The 16,933-nt window shown below is 41.5% G+C and overlaps 1 protein-coding gene across 2 annotated transcripts in view; it reads left to right on the forward strand.

Moving 5' to 3' along the window:
• The window catches only part of UBAP1 (ubiquitin associated protein 1), a 61,182-nt gene that overhangs the window by 43,360 nt on the left and 889 nt on the right, over positions 1-16,933 (forward strand). For both annotated transcript variants that reach the window (XM_078436736.1, XM_078436737.1), the window contains 4 exons: positions 583-707; positions 5,800-6,735; positions 15,629-15,811; positions 16,532-16,633. In XM_078436736.1, the coding sequence (XP_078292862.1) occupies positions 583-707; positions 5,800-6,735; positions 15,629-15,811; positions 16,532-16,633 (1,346 nt within the window). The remainder of the gene's footprint in view (positions 1-582; positions 708-5,799; positions 6,736-15,628; positions 15,812-16,531; positions 16,634-16,933) is intronic.

Consider the following 16,933-nt stretch of genomic DNA (forward strand, 5'->3'; position numbering starts at 1 on the left):
GTTAGAAGGTACTAAGTGCTGTGGAGGAAAAGATAGATAGTAACATGGGAGTACTGCAGTGAGGGTCATACAGGAACTTTAAATAGGATGGTCAGAGTAAGCGTCACTGAGAAAGTGACATTTGAACAAAGACTTGAAGGAGACAAAGGAATAAGTCATGTGGATATCTAAGAGAACAGTCCAGATAAAGGGAGCAGCCACTGCAGAATTTTTGAGGTAGATTTGACTCTGTCATGGTTGAGGGACAGAGAATCACCTTGATTTAGTGTAGTTAGAGGCGACAGACAGTTGAGGGCAGAGGGATAGTGGGCTTTGGGGAGGCCTTTTAGGCTTCTGTGAGTACTTTGGCTCTTTCGCTAAGTATAATAGAAAATAAACCCTTATAAGATCAAGTAGGCTCAGGTAGGATTTCCTCCCTGCACGGAGATCTAGGGTCAGGAGAAGGTAAGCAGTCAGAGAAGCAACTCTCTAACTTCTGGTTTTAGGCTAGCATAACTTAATGTTGTATCCTAGATGTAAGAGTATAGCAAAACAAATAATAAAGTTTTTTGCTGATATTTTCTACTTTATTTTTGATTATAGGGACTTTCAGTTACCTTGATGATGTCCCATTTAAGATAGGAGACAAATTCAAAACACCAGCTAAAGTTGGTCTACCTATTGGCTTCTCCTTGCCTGATTGTTTGCAGGTTGTCAGAGAAATACAGGTAAGTGGTAATTTTTAGTTAAAGTTTAGTGCATTTAAAAATTTAAAAAGTAAGAATTTGATGTATAGTGAAATAGAAAAAAAAAACCATTATCTTATCTCTTATTTGTATTTTTTATAGCAACTGTTATTGCTTGGCTCACATTGTCTCTCTCACACACATACTTACATATGTTTATATATCTGTTACAGACCTTCTGCAATCTGTTAGACTGTGTATTCCTGGGATTCTGTGCCTTGTCTGAAACAAATCTCCATTGTCCATCTGACTTGCTCATTCGCCTCTTTTCCTTCTCTCTTTTGATGTCCTCATTATCTTCTTGGTCATTCAAATAAGGTGATATTTTTCTCTCTGCTGTGTCTCACCTTTACCATCCAGTTCATCCTTAACCTTATTTTTTCACCTGCACTATTGCAATAGCCTTTTTAATTGGCCCCTCTTCTTGTAGCATTTTTTTAAAATTTTCCATATTGTTTCTAGAATAATACTACTAAGTTAAAGTTTCAAATTGTCACATCCCTGTTAAAAAAAAACTTACACTGGTTCACCAGTCCTTATTGAATCAAGTGTAGATGTAAGGTTGTGGTAAAGCACCTCGGCTCATTATCTCCTCCATGTTTCCTCCATAGCAGGTTACTGCCAATTCATTGAATATACCGTGTATATTACCTATATGTACTATGTTTTTTCTCATGAGCTGTTACCTCCACTTCGAATATTTTCCTCTTCCTCACTGTACTGAAAGCTGTCTACCTGTTAAAATCTGCTTATTCTTCTAGACTGTGCTTAAATGCCACCTCTTCAATAGCTTCTTAATCCTCTCATCTTTAAAGTGCAGTTATGTATAAATGTACAGAATTACTTCTTGAAAGCAGCAAATAGCCTTATGTTTTGTGACTTCCTTTCTTCCTTCAGTACACATTTACTGAATGCCTGCTTTTGAGTAGTGTTCCACTAGGGCTGGGGATAGAGATAAATACCTTAATCACTGTCCTCAAGGAGCTTACAGTTTAGAGAAAGAGTCACATGGGAACTCTTTTGACTATCCATCAAACACTTCTTCCTGTGACTTAAGATTTAAAAAAAATACAGCTTTCGGGCAAAGGAGTTTTGTTTCTGGGAGATTCTCTAAGGCACCAACATGTTACTCTAAGAAATATTTATCTTCCAGTCTAAATGCAGTGAGTAATTATAATGGGGGAACTATAGTTACATTTTTTAGAATAATAGCTTTATCAAGATATTCATATACCTTGAAATTTGCCTTTTTAGGTTTGCACATAAATGGTTTTTAGTATATTCAGAGTGTATAACCGTTATTACTGTCTTATTCCTAAGTAGTTTCATCCCCCCAAAAGAAATGCAGTGCCATTAGCAGTCATTCCCTCTCACCCTAGCCCCTCGAAACCACTAAATCTACTTTGTCTTTATGAATTTGCCTATATTGGACATGTCATATAAGTGGAATAATACAGTAGATAGTCTTTTGTGATTGACTCTTTTCCTTTAGCATAATGTTTTCAAGGTTTATCAATGTGTAATGAATGAAGTGTTGGTATGTCATTCATTTTTATGACTTTATAATGTTCTGTTGTATTGATAACACTACGTTTTGTTTTTCCATTCATTGCTTGATGGACATTTTGGTGGTTTTCACTTTTTGTTTATTATGAATAATGGTGGCATGAACGTTTGTATATAGGTTTTTGTGTAGACATATTCTTTCAATTTTCTTGGGTGTATAAGTGGAATTGCTGGGTTGTCATATGGTAACTACGTTTGACCTTTTGGGGAACCACTAGACTATTTTCCCAAGTGGCTGCACCATTTTACAATCTATCCACAGTGCGTGAGGGTTTCAGTTTATCCACATCCTTGCCAACTCTTCTAATCTATCTTTTTGGTTATATACATCCTTGGAGTTTACAGTGGGTCTCTTATTGTGGTTTTGATGTGTGTTTCCTTAATTACTAATGATATTTAATATCTTACATATTTTCAAATACTGAATTGCTATCCCTGTTGTGTATGGAGAATTTATTGAGCCAGAAGAGACACAGATATCCCATATAAAGTTTTACATTGTTCTCTTTGCCTGGTGACTTTTTAAAAAAAAGGCTTATTTATTTATTTTGAGAGAGAGAGAACGCACGTGAGCACGACTTGGGGAGAGGCAGAGAGAGAGGGAGAGAATTCCAAGCAGGCTCTGCACTGTCAGCACCAGAGCCTGATGTGGGGGCTTGAACCCATAAACTGTGAGATCATGACCTGAGCAGAAACCAAGAGTTGGATGCTTACCTGACTGAGCCACCCAGGTGCCCTACCTGGTGACTTTTTTATTGGCGATAGCAAGTATTAGTAAATACCTCTCTGTGTGCAGGATACTGTTAACAATAGTGTTAAAAAACATCTCCATTTTCTTTTAATAGTTCTCATATTATTCACTGCTTCATTGATTCATCCAGAAAAATTGTTGTGAATCCCAAATTGCTGCTATTTTAGGCATTGCTGGGAATTTTCTATTTATTTGATCAGCATAAAGCATTAATAAGTGCATGGTGCTGTGCTCACTATATTCATAGCACCCACTAATAACAAAAGAGGAGATAGGAGCTCCATTTTTGTGTGGGACAGTTGAAATATTTTTGTTCTGTAATTGCACACAGTACCCTTAAACTTTGACACTCTGGGTCTCCATGGGGGATTTGGTTGTGGTATTGGTACTGGTCTCCTTCCTATTCAGAGAAGAGTCAGACCTAGAGTCCTAGACATATAGATACCTTGACGCTTCCTGTAACTTTGTCATATTTGCCCATACATGACAGTACAAACTCAATTTTTCAGTTAAACATTCATCAAAGTGATCTAGTAAAACATATATAAATAATCCATGCACCCTGGGTCTAGAAAGCTTTCACTGAATATCATATTGGTGGTGGTCACAGTAGTGGGGAATGGCTGTCAGTGTTTCGATTTAGAGCAGAATTTGGTATCATTCATTCATGAGCTGGAATTGCCATGTAATAGCTGTGTAATCTTGTACAGATTTCTTACACTTTTCAAGCTTCCATTTCCTTATTTGTAAAATGGGGATAATTAGCATTTAAGGTTGTTATGAGGATTAAATAAGATAATGCATTTATAATGCATATTCTGGTTTCTGATACTCCATAAATATTTGATGCTGTTATTATTTATTTGTACACTCAAATCACAGTTTTTCACTGTAACATTTCTACTGTTTTTCCTGTGTTCCAAGTATTCTGTATTTACTATGGTAATTAAAAAATGAAAGTCAATAAAGGTTTTACAAAAAAAGGAGATAAATTTCCAGTTCTTGAGAGTAAAATTTTAGGGACCCGTGTTTACAGGCGGTGGGAAGTTGGTTACAGGCCGTATTTGGTGGAAGAAGCCAGGTGCAAAATTGGATTTACTCCACAGTTAGAAGCAGCAGTCTTTGCCCAGTGCTGTTTTTTCACTACCGTTAGTGGTAGAAAGGCAGTACCATGATCACAAGGTGCCTTTGTGGGGCTCAGCAGCTGGCTTAGGGATGTAAATGAACTTTTTCTTTCTTTCTTTCTTTCTTTCTTTCTTTCTTTCTTTCTTTCTTTCTTTCTTTCTCTTCCTTCCTTCCTTCCTTCCTTCCTTTCCTTTTTTCTTTTTTTAAGATTTAAGAGAAAAAAATTTTTTAAAGTAACCTCTATACCCAACATGGGGGTTGAGATCAAGAGTCACATGCTTCACTGACTGAGCCAGCCAGGTGCCCAGGGGTATAAACAAACTTCTTGACATGTGCATTTCCAGGCTTCTCTTGTGTTGTTTGAACTGAAAGACTTGGGGATGACCAGAGACACTTTATTGTGTTTCTTGTACTCTAAAACTCTGGTCTGAGCATATAGGCCCCTTTCCTCTCCATCCCGCCCCTCCCCCCCCCACCCTTTTTTTTTTTTTTTTTTTTTTTTTTTTAATCTCTGAAGCCTTGAATGTGCACACAGACGTTGTTTAGTTCTGAGGCTTTAGAGTCAACACCAAAAGTTTTGTTTTCTCCTGTCCAAGGTGAATTTTGTTTTATGTAATCATATTTTTTTTCCAAGTATGCAAATGGAAGTTCTTGTAAATTGAGATATACTCGAAGGTACTGTTAAGGAGCCAACCATGAAGTGAATCCTTATGCAGTTTGCACTGTAAAATCCTGATATGAATATTTCTAGATTTCTTATTAAGAAGTTTTCCTGTATTTAGAGTACAATCTGTTCATTATAACTTAATAGGTAGTGGTTTAAGAACATAGAATCTGTAGTCAATTGCCTGGATTCACATCCAGGCTTTACCACTTACCAGCTTTATGACGTTGGGCAAGCTCTTGTAAAGTGAGGGTAACAATAATACCTACTTTTAGGTAGGTACTTTAAAGGGTTGTTTAAAAGATCCAGAGTTAATACATACAAAGTGCGTAGAATCTTGCATGGTACCTGGTAAGTGCTTTTTAAATGTTAGGGGCTGTTATTATTGAGCAGGATTTATCTAGGGCATTGTGCTAGATAACAGACTCCAAGAGGGTCTAAAGCCCAGTAGCTGCCCACCAGAGGTTTGTGATATTGTTGGGGACAATGTTTAGGAAAAAATTAAAGATTAAATCTACGTGCGGTCACTTGTGTTTGGTGTCACACGATAGAGACAGATGCTATGTAAGAGTTCAGAGGAAGGAACAGGCCATCAGGAAAGCTTTAGAGGTGGCCACTGAGCTCTGCCTAGGCCACCAATGAAGAATTCTAGAAAGGAAAATGATCTGAGGGGAGAGAAGGAAGGCGGGGAGTACTTGGCAGGGTACCTTTGGCCTGTTATATAGGATTAGAGGTGGTGGGAACTCTAGTTCTTTTCTAGATGTAATCTAGGAGTGTAGTTTGATTAAACCATATAAGGAGATTAGGAAGCCTTAGTTTTCCTGACTGGGGATGGTTCCATACACCTTATATGCTGCCTAGAATGGATCTCTTTTGTGGTGTGAGGAAGAAGTGAATTCTCTGGAGGAATTGAGTTGGAAGGGCAGTCACCTGGGTTCACACCTCCTTTCTGTGCTATATCTTTGCAGTATGACTTCTCCTTGGAAAAGAAAACTATTGAGTGGGCTGAAGATATTAAGAAAATCCAAGAAGCCCAGCGGGAAGCAGAGCGTAAGGCTGAGGAAGTAGAAACTAAAGTGAATTCTAAGAGTGGCCCAGAGGGCGACAGCAAAATGAGCTTCTCCAAGACTCACAGTACAGCCACAATGCCACCTCCTATTAACCCCATCCTTGCCAGCTTACAGCACAACAGCATCCTCACCCCGACTCGGGTCAGCAGCAGTGCCACGAAACAGAAAGTTCTCAGCCCACCCCACACAAAGGCAGATTTCAATCCTGCTGACTTTGAGTGTGAAGAAGACCCATTTGATAATCTGGAGTTAAAAACTATTGATGAGAAGGAAGAGCTGAGAAACATTCTGGTAGGAACCACTGGACCGATTATGGCTCAGTTGTTGGACAATAACTTGCCCAGAGGAGGCTCTGGGTCTGTGTTACAGGATGAGGAGGTCCTGGCATCCCTTGAGCGGGCAACCCTAGATATCAAGCCTCTTCACAAACCCAATGGCTTTATAACCTTACCACAGTTGGGCAACTGTGAAAAGATGTCGCTGTCTTCCAAAGTGTCCCTCCCCCCCATTCCTGCAGTAAGCAATATCAAATCCCTATCCTTTCCCAAACTTGACTCTGATGATAGCAATCAGAAGACAGCCAAGCTGGCAAGCACTTTCCATAGCACATCCTGCCTCCGCAATGGCACCTTCCGGAATTCCCTAAAGCCTTCCACCCAAAGCAGTGCCAGTGAGCTCAATGGGCATCATACTCTTGGGCTTTCAGCTTTGAACTTAGACAGTGGCACAGAGGTGCCAACCCTGACTCCCTCAGATCTGATCTCCCAGATGCCTTCCCTCTCTGTCTTGTCTGTGTGCACAGAAGAATCATCACCTCCAAATACAGGTCCCACGGTAAGCCTTTTAAATCCCTCTTGGGGAAAAAATTCCCTCTGAATTAGAGCTCCAAAGATTTCTAAGTTCTTTTTTATTTTATGTTTATTTTTGAGAGAGAAGGAGAGACAGCATGAGTGGGGGAGGGGCAGAGAGAGGGAGACATGGGGGATCAGAAGTGGGTTCTGCACTGACAGCAGAGAGCCTGATGTGAGGCTCAAACTCATCGCGAAATCACGACCTGAGCTGAAGTCAGACCCTCAACTGACTGAGCCACCCAGGAGTCCCCAAAGATTTCTAAATTCTACCTAACAGTTGTCACCTCACAATCTTCTTTTTAAGGTTTAGGATAAGATGGGACGTGGCTGTATGGACTTTGCTTATGTAGGTTCTGGTTAGTTTCCTGAGGTCGAAGGAGTGTTAGTAACCAGGAGCTTGCCTGGTTAACGTTCGCTTGTTCCTACCTGCATCTTTTTGGTCTTTCCTTCAAAAAGATAATGTATATCATGCATGAATGGTGTTTTTCTGATTACTTTGTTTCTTTCTCTGCTGCCTTTTTTTAAACAGGCTTTCTTTCTTTGTAACTTTTTATTTACTTTTTCCTACTTTATTCATTTTTTTGAAGGTTGCTTGGTACTCCTCATTGTATCTTGTCCCTGCTTTCCTCTTTCCTTCTCATTCTGCCCAGAAGGTTGGTTCTTGTGTGTACTATAATTTACCTAACTTGGTTATGGTTCTGCAGACTGCGTGGTGCCTTAGTAACTGGGAGATAATTTGAATCAGAAGTCCGAGCAAAAGGTAGAAATTTGTCACTTTTAAACCTGCAGATTTTATTTATTTTTTTATTAGAGAGAGAGCATGAGTTGGGGAGAGGGGTAGAGAAAGGGGGGGAGGGGGGGGAGAGAGAGAGAGAGAGAGAGAGAGAGAGAGAGAGAGAGAGAGAGAGAAAGAAAGAAAGAAAAAAAATCTTAAGCAGGCTCCATACTCAGTGTGGAGCCATACTTGGGGTTCTATCCTACAACCCTGGAATCATGACCTGAGCTGAAGTCGGGTCAGATGCTCGACTAAGCCACTCAGGTGCCCCCAAAACCTTCAGATTTAAATCCTGTAATCCCCCTTTTTTTGCTCACTAGTAAGAATCCCTACAAAGGGAGGGAGAGGGGAAGGTTGGAATTCAGATTAATGTTGAAAGATGGATTAATGATAAAAGTTGCAACTTGTATTACACTGAAAATCTGATTTTGTCATATTCAAAAAAGTTGTAAGTCCTTTGTCATAAAGGGTAGGCTTTTGATGTGGTTTCAAGCAGCACAGAATAATACATTGCATTCTAGAATAGAAATCCTAGAAGTCCAAGAACTTTTGGCTATACCAGCTCACAGATTTTTTTTTTTTTTTTTTAATTTTTTTTTTTTTTTTAACGTTTTTATTTATTTTTGAGACAGAGAGAGACAGAGCATGAACAGGGGAGGGTCAACGAGAGGGAGACACAGAATCCGAAACAGGCTCCAGGCTCTGAGCTGTCAGCACAGAGCCCGACGCGGGGCTCGAACTCACGGACCGCGAGATCATGACCTGAGCCGAAGTCGGCCGCCTAACCGACTGAGCCACCCAGGCGCCCCTCACAGATTTTTTAAATGACAACATATCAAGAGACTATTTATTTAGAGCCAGAGAGGAGCCTGATTATATTAGTGGGATATCTGTCAGAGACCATAATAAGCCTGGTATTAGCTGGTAGAAAGATGAGCCTTGGGATACTTTACAGTAAGTACCTAAAGTCCCAGCAGTAGCATTCTTGGTAAATGACTGTCTCTGTGAGTGCTCCCACTGTCATAGAACTCACTTTTGTTTATAAACTTCCATAGACCTTGTCCCAGATAAACTTTTTTTTAAGATTTTATTTTTTAAGTAATTCTCTGTACTCAACGTGGGGCTCAAACCAACAACCCCGAGATCAAGAGTCACATGCTCCACTGACAGCCTGCCAGGCACCCCCTGTCCCAGATAAACTTGATAGTGCATGACACTCTAGTGTTATCTCCTAGGAATGGACTTCATCCTAATTCCTCCCGGTCCGGTTTTGGGCCCTGGTCAGGATTCAGTGTATGCTGTGGAGAAATTAAAAGCACTCTGGGAAAGATTAGGGATCCTCAACCTCAAGTCCCTCACCCCCAACCCCCCTTAAAATTACAGTGACCATTTAGAGACCAAAGCTGATAAACTAAATGGTTCTCAGACCAGAATGCCTGTCATTCTCTGACCCACCTGATTGTGGAGTTTCTTTTGGGCCCATCCATTTCAGGGTGGGAAGGGGACCTGCTTCTTGCTGGTTTGGGATTTTCTGCCTTCAAGGGGCAAATAAACAGAACTGAAGTTCTGGTGTTTTTCTAAGGAAGTCATGGCCCTTATCCCCAAGAAGCAAAGCCTGATTTCCATCCTGGCCCTTGATCTTAGTGTGAGTTTTTGAGGCCCATGGTGAGAACAAAGCACTTCTCTTCAGGATAGTTAGTGACTTGAGGATGGGGGAGGGGAGTAAAGGAGTTAACTGGCCTGTATACACTGTTTAGGAACTAAGGGAAGTGTTGTTGGAATTTAGTTCTTGTTGGCTATTTTAGGCCTGATGTTTGGGTCTCACTTTTCAGATTCTGATTCCATGTTTTAGTGTTTATATAAACTAATCTTAGAAGTTGAGAAGTCTATGGATTAGCTTTAGAAGAATAATCTTGTAATGCGCCCTTCTTCTGAGACCAGCATAGAACTGCCTGACCTAGCCCTAGCCATGCTTTTCTTACTCTATGTCAGCCTTTTGTGGACCTGGCTCTGCTCACTGGTTAGTCTCACTCTGCCATTGGGGTTCTCTTTCTCTGGTTATGGATACATTTCTTACTCTTACACAGTTGATTCAGCAAAATACTTTGCCTTTTCCTTATACTTCTGAATTTACTAATTTGGCCAGTAAGCATTAGTAGTGCCAGTTTGCTTTGGAAGTATATTTTATTATTTAAAAAATACATATTTATTTGAGAGAGAGTGTGTATGTGCAGGAGAGTGTGTATGTGTATGTGCAGGGGTGGAGATAGAGGGGAGAGAGAACTGTGAGATCATGATCTGAGCCAAAAGCAAGAGTCAGATGCTTAACTGACTGAGCCACCCAGGTGCCCTCCAAAAGTGTATTTAAAATTTTTTTTGACATATACTCTCTTAACTTTTATGTGTTCACATCTGTTTATCATTTCTTCTGTTGCCATTGCTTTAATACTTACAAATTCTTCTGTTGTCTCTAGATATTTTTTTTTAATGTTTATTTTTGAGGAGGGGGGAAGAGAGAGAGAGATAGAGAGACAGAGAGAGAGAAAGAACACATGAGTGGGAATGGGTCAGAGAGGTAGACACAGAATCCGAAGCAGTCTCCAGGCTCTGAGCTGTCAGCACAGAGCCCAACGTGGGGCTCGAACTCCTAAACCGTGAGATCATGACCTGAGCTGAAGTTGGCCATTTAACCAACTGAGTCACCCAGGTGCCCCTGTATCTCTAGATTTTTTTAAATGAAAATTAAAAAAAAATTTTTTTTTTAATCTTTATTTTTGAGAGAGAGCAAGCGAGCATGAGTGGGGGAGGGACAGAGAGTGAGGGAGACACAGAATCTGAAGCAGGCTTCAGGCTCTAAGCTGTCAGCACAGAGCCTGATGCAGGGCTTGAACCCACAAATTGTGAGATCATGACCTGAGCCAAAGTTGGACACCCAACTGATTGAGCCAGCCATGCGCCCCTAAATTTTTTTTAATGTTTTATTTTTGAGGAGGAGAAAGAGAGAGACAGAGAGCATGAGTGGGGGAGGGGCAGAGACAGAAAGGGAGACCTAGAATGTGAAGCAGGCTCCAGGCTCTGAGCTGTCAGCACAGAGCTCTATGTGGCACTTGAACTCATAAACTGCGAGATCATGACCTGAGTTGGATGCTTAATCAACTGAGCCACCCAAGTGCCCCTCTAATTTTTTTTTTTTTTAAGTTTGTTTATTTTGAAAAAGAGAGAGTGCATGTGTGTGCATGAGTGAGTCAGAGAGGGGCAGAGAGAGAGGGAGAGAGTGAGAATCCCAAGCATGCTCTATGCTGTCAGTGGGGAGCCTGATGTGGGGCTCGATCTCATGAATTGTGAGATCATGACCTGAGCAGAAATCAAGAGTTGCATGCTTTAACCGACTGAGCCACCCAGGGGCCCCTATTTATTTTAAATTACTTATTTATCTCTGCACCCAATGTAAGGCTCATGACCTTAGAGTCATGAGTCACATGCTCTACTGATTGAGCCAGCCAGGCACCCCAATCAAGTCATATTGAAGAACAGTAGCTCCCTGACTCACCACTCCCCAGCTCCAGTTTTGCTTCCTTTAGTTAGGCACTTTGGACTCTTTAAGCTATTTCTGCTGGGATTTATCTATGTATTTCTAAATAAAGTGCTTATGTTGCTTTTTCTAAATTAATTTTATTTTACTCTTTCTTTTTAGATGTTTATTTTTGAGAGAGCACAAGTGGGGGAGGGGCAGAGAGAGGGACAGAGGATCTGAAGCCAGCTCTGTGCTGACAGCAGCGAGTCTGATGTGGGGCTCAAACTCATGAACCACGAGATCATGGCCTGAGCCAAATTTGGACCCTCAACTGACTGAGCCACCCAGGTGCCCCCTAAATTTATCAATTTTAGACAGTTTTATGCTTTGTTATAGTTGAGGATTTAGCTTTTATAATAGCTCCTCTACCTTCTTCCTATAGCTTCCATCATAATTATATCACAAAACTTGGTAAATTAATGGTGCTGTTCACATTCTTATGATTGGGTAAATATTTATTGTCAAATTCAGATACTGTATTGTGATATATATATTTTTTTAATTTTGCAGTTTTTTCTCATAAATTACTCCATTTAAAAAATTTGCAGTTTGGGGCACCTGCCTTGCTCAGTTGGTAGAGCATGTGACTCGATCTCAGGGTTGTGAGTTCAAGCCCATGTTGGGGGTAGAGGATACTTTAAAAAAAAAAGTCACAAAAATTTTTTTGAAGATTTTTTTTTTTTAAAGTATTCTCTGCCCCCAACATGGGGCTCGAACTCACAACCCCAAGATTGAGTCACATGCACTATGGACAGAGCCAGGCAGGTGCTCCTCTGCATAGTTTCTTTGTATTTGTTTCCAGTTTTGTCCAAATGCTCCAAGAGAGCGATCAGAGACCCAATGATAATTTTCTCATTCTGACACATCCAAACACACTGGGTAACCTATCAGTTTTGAGTCCTTGAGTGTCCAGAAATGTCTTAATTTTAACCTTATGTGCTAATGATAGTTTGGATGGATTTAGATTTCTTAGTTGAAGATTGTTTCCCTTTAAGAATTTTCAAGACATTGTTCCTTCTCTTTTTAAAGAAACTTTATTGAAGTATAAGCTCCACTGCTTTCTAGCATTCCTGTGCTTCTCTGTGTTCTTCCAACCAACACCTGCTCAAATAGATTTTGGGATCTTCATTTCTGGAGATTTGAAGTTTACTCATGGTGTGCTGTGCCTTGTTCATTTATTGTGCTACTAGGCCCTCCTAGATCCTTTCATAAGGCTCAGCTCAGTTTTTAAAAAATCTGAGATTTAAAAAAAAAATTTAAATCCAAATTAGTTAAGATATAGTGTAATAATGATTTCAGGAATAGAATCTAATGATTCATCACTTTTGTATAACACCCAGTGCTTATCCCAACAAGTACCCTCCTTAATGCCCACCGCGCATCTAAGCCCATCCCCAACACCCCACCAGCAACCCTCAGTTTGTTCTCTGTATTTAAGAGTCCCTTATGGTTTGTTTCCCTCTGTTTTTGTCTTATTTTTGTTTCCCTTCCCCTATGTTCATCTGTTTCATTTCTTAAATTCCACATGAGTGAAATCACATGATATTTGTCTTTCTCTGACTTATTTTGGTTAGCATAATACGCTCTAGTTCCATCCATGTTGTTGCAAATGGTAAGATTTCCTTTTTATCACTGAGTAATATTCCATTGAATATATATACCACATCTTCTTTATCCATTCATCAGGCGATGGATATTTGGGCTCTGTCCATACTTTGGCTATTGTCGATAGTGCTGCTATAAACATGGGGGTGCCCGTGCCCCTTCGAACCAGCATTTTTGTATCCTTTGGATAAATACCAAATAGTTCAATTGCTGGGTCATAGGGTAGTTCTACTGTTAATTTTTTTGAGAAACCTCCATACTGTTTTCCAGAGTGGCTGCACCAGTTTGCATTCCCACCAGCAGTGCAGAAGGGTTCCTCTTTCTCTGCATCCTCGCCAACATCTGTTGTTTGAGATTTTTTTTCTTTTATTAATATTTTGTTTTCTCTTTTTCTGGAATTCCTGTAACTGGATATTGGACCTCCTTGACTGTTGTTCTAATGTGCTATCCTTTTGTTGCCTGTCCTTTACTTTTTCTTTAAAAGAGGAGACTTTTTAGGTTTTTATTTTTTAAGTAATCTTTACACCCAGTGTGGTGCTCTACCTCATGATCCAGAGATTAAGAGTCACGTGCTACTACTGCCTGAGCCAGCCAGATGCCCCTTATCTATTTGTCTTTATGTTTTACTTTCTGGATATATCTTTGACTGTCTTATAATCATTTTTTAAAAATCTCACAATCTTTTAAATAAAATTTTACTTTACCATACTTTAAATTCCAAGTGCTTTGTCTATTCTCTCTCTCTTGGTTTGGGATCTCTGGCTTTGTATTCACATTTAAGAGCGAGGCACTTAAAAAAAATCAGCAGAGGGGAAAATGTGTGTGTTGGGGTGTACTTGCCAATCACTAAGTTTCACTGTAGGTTGAAGGTTAGTAGGCTTTGGGGGGCTCTGCAAAGTGTCAACATGTGAAGGTTTTGGAGGCTTACAGTTTCACCTGAGAATTCTGCTTGAGGGTTAAGGAAGGTTGGGGCAGTCTGGTGTATAGGATTTTTACTTAAATTCCCTCTTTGTTCTTATAGCTCATTTTGTCATATGCCATCCCTTGTATCCATATTTTAGTGCTAGAGACTGAACTTTCTGCCCCCCTGAAGAGGGTGAGGGTCAGGTGGGGAAGGTTTTCCCTGAGGGTCTTATCGCTCTAATCACTCACTTTGTGTCCTTGCCTTATCACAACAGTACCTGGTGCTTCCAAATGCTGAACCCCTCTCAGGAGTTTTGAAAGGCTGGTGGACTGACTCTTCTTTCTCCCACTTACTTATAACTTCACTGCTTCTGCTAGCATTCCATGTTCTAATATTTCATTGAAATATATTGTCCACTGCTGTTCCCTCTTTTTTTGACCTTAAAGATTAATAGTTTTATTATCATTGTAGTGGGTTTTGGGGAGGGAGAATCAGTGTCAATTTGCTGTGTTAAATTAAATTCCCCCTTTGAAATCCTAATAGACCAGAGCACCTGGGTGGCTAAGCATCTGACTTGATTTCAGCTCAGGTCTTGATCTCATGGTTGTGGGATTGAGCTCTGCATCAGGCTCCATGCTTGGAGCCTTTTTAAGATTCTCTTTCTTCCTTTCTTTCTGCTCCTCCCCCACTTGCTCTCAAAAAAAAAAAAAAAAAAAAAAAAAGTCCTAATAGACCTCCATTTATTCAACAATTGATGAGCAGGGCCTGTAAACACCAATACTGTGATGTGATAAGTACTGTGCCAGCAGTATGATTAATCATATTTGGCTTTTGGTATTCTCAAGCCCAGTTAGACCCTGACCCTGAAGAGAGATTTCTTGGGACCTGCGAAGTACCAGAATGGTTTGATCCAGTCTCTGCCCTGTTGTGACTCCTGTAACTCAATGAGTGAGCCCTGTGACTAGGCTGCCAGGGGTGTGCTGTGGGTGAGATGGATAAGAGGAAACAGTGAGCTTTAAGGCCTATAGTTTTGGCTTTTCCCAACTGACTTTGAGGAAAGTATCTGGTTATAGCTATTAACTTTGAATGTCTTTCTAGGATGGGGCGGAGGGGCGGGGGGGAGCTGAGTTCCCTGCTTCTTAAGCACACCCTCCCTCCCCCCAAAGGAAGTAAGAATTCTGTTGAAATACTTTCCCTGGTTCTTGGGAGCTGGGCTAAACTATGACCTTGTTCCATTGTGGTTTGGTCCTTAGGCCTGGGAGTGAGCAGCCTTCATGCCTTGGGCCTGAGTCATTATCAGAAGGGGTAGAAAGAGTTCTACCCATCAATCCGACTGAGGTTAATAGAGTCCTAGGGCATGTAGCAGGCTGCCTGCAGGACAGTAGAAGCAGGGCCCTGGAGTACACATTCCATTTTTTGAGGGCCCAGCCTGGTGTGGCTAATAGTCCTTCAGTATTGGCAGCTGTAGCAGGGAATTGAAGCCTTGTAGCTTGTGGTGCAGGGCAACAGCACTCGCAGTCTCTGCCCAGCCCAGGGATAGAAGCAGGGATAGAGACATTGTTGGGAAAGAGCCCCAGAGTTAGGGGTGTCTGAGGTGAATGAACCTTTTTATGACTCTGAAGCACAACCTGTGAAAGGGATAATGGAGCCCTGGAGAGAAATCATAGCAGCCATCTTGCCCTCAGTCCCATGGGCAGCCTCAGAACTTATTTCTCCAATTCAAGCCCAAGGGATTTGAACATAGAAGGGCATGTAGCTCTTGTAGTATTTTCTTATTCTGCAAGCTGGGATGAGGGCAGAGGACAATCCAATTGCAGGTGTCTTCCCAGCTTTTCTTTTCCTCACCCATCTTTAGGATGTCTGGCCAGCAATCTGGCCCTTTCTACCAGGTCAACTGTTTGGGAATGTGGTAAGTGTCAGAAATAGCAAGCCCCTGGACTGGGCTACTTAGGGGACATGTCTTCTGGGGCCCCAGTTGTCTTTATTCCTGCCTGATCCTCTGGTTTCTCCACCACCAGGTCACACCTCCTAATTTCTCAATGTCACAAGTGCCCAACACTCCCAGCTGTCCCCAGGCCTATTCTGAACTGCAGACACTGTCCCCCAGTGAGCGGCAGTGTGTGGAGACCGTGGTCAACATGGGCTACTCATATGAGTGTGTCCTGAGAGCCATGAAGAAGAAAGGAGAGAATATTGAGCAGGTGAGTGGTTGGTTGGCTGGGGGTTGGCGTGGGGTGGGTGGTGAGTGGTCAGCCTGGAGAGAGGTCCTAGACCTCTGGGGCTGGAGTAATGTCCTGCTTATATCCTAGAGCCCCATCAGACTCCTAGCCCCAGCGTCCTTTCCTGTGAGTTGGCGGGACTCAGGGCAATATTTTTGGAGAAAGTAGCAGCCTCAGCAGTAGTGCTTCTGCTTTGGGGGCTGCCCTGGGACCTATGCTAGAGAAAAGCCTAGAGGAAAGGGTGCATTGGAGCCGTTGGACTGTTCTCTGCCCCTCCTGAAAGGGCACACTAGTCTTGAGATATGGTCTGATGTCTCCTCCCAGAAATGTTTATCCTGTCATAGATGCCCAGAGTGTTCCAAAATGGGGTACTGGAGACCTAAATCTTGGCATGTTGTGATTTGGGCTATTTGTTAGTATATTCTGCCCAGTCTGTGGAGTTGACATTCTGGGAGATATGAATCAGCTGTGACAGGAACTCCTTTGAAAAATGGCTATTCATGTTTAGAAGGGTATGCCTGTCTTCTCAGCAAATAGTCACCGAGGTCCTACTGTGTTGGATGCAGTTCACAATACAAATTCAAGTCCTATCCAGGATCTAATAGCCAGGTGGGAAGCAGACGTCACCCTTACTGGCTTAAGACTCTTGGGAAACTCAGGCAAGAGTGGTGATAAGTGCTCAAACCTTTTTCTTTTTTTAAGATTCTCGACTATCTCTTTGCACATGGACAGCTCTGTGAGAAGGGCTTCGACCCTCTTTTAGTGGAAGAGGCTCTGGAAATGCACCAGTGTTCAGAGGAAAAGGTAGGACCCTTTGTGCCTCAAGGGAACCCTCTGGAAAGGAGGGACAAAGTAGTGTCTCCTGTCCAAGAATCACCTTTCCCTACTAGTGAGTGCAGGCAGAGGTAGTCAAAATACATAATTTCTTAAGTGTCCAGACAGCATTTGGATAGTTGGGGTTGTTAGAGGCTTGATGAAGTATTGGGTTGAAGATTATCTAGAGTCCCAGGGAAGGGAAGGGGAAATGACCTGGGCAAAAAGCCGTACTTCTGGATGACTGAGGAGATTGCTAGTCACTTTGCCCAGCCTGCTTCCTGGCTGTTT

Source organism: Panthera onca, chromosome D4 (genome assembly GCF_046562875.1).
Source record: "Panthera onca isolate mPanOnc1 chromosome D4, mPanOnc1 haplotype 2, whole genome shotgun sequence".
In the NCBI taxonomy this organism is placed as follows: domain Eukaryota; kingdom Metazoa; phylum Chordata; class Mammalia; order Carnivora; family Felidae; genus Panthera; species Panthera onca.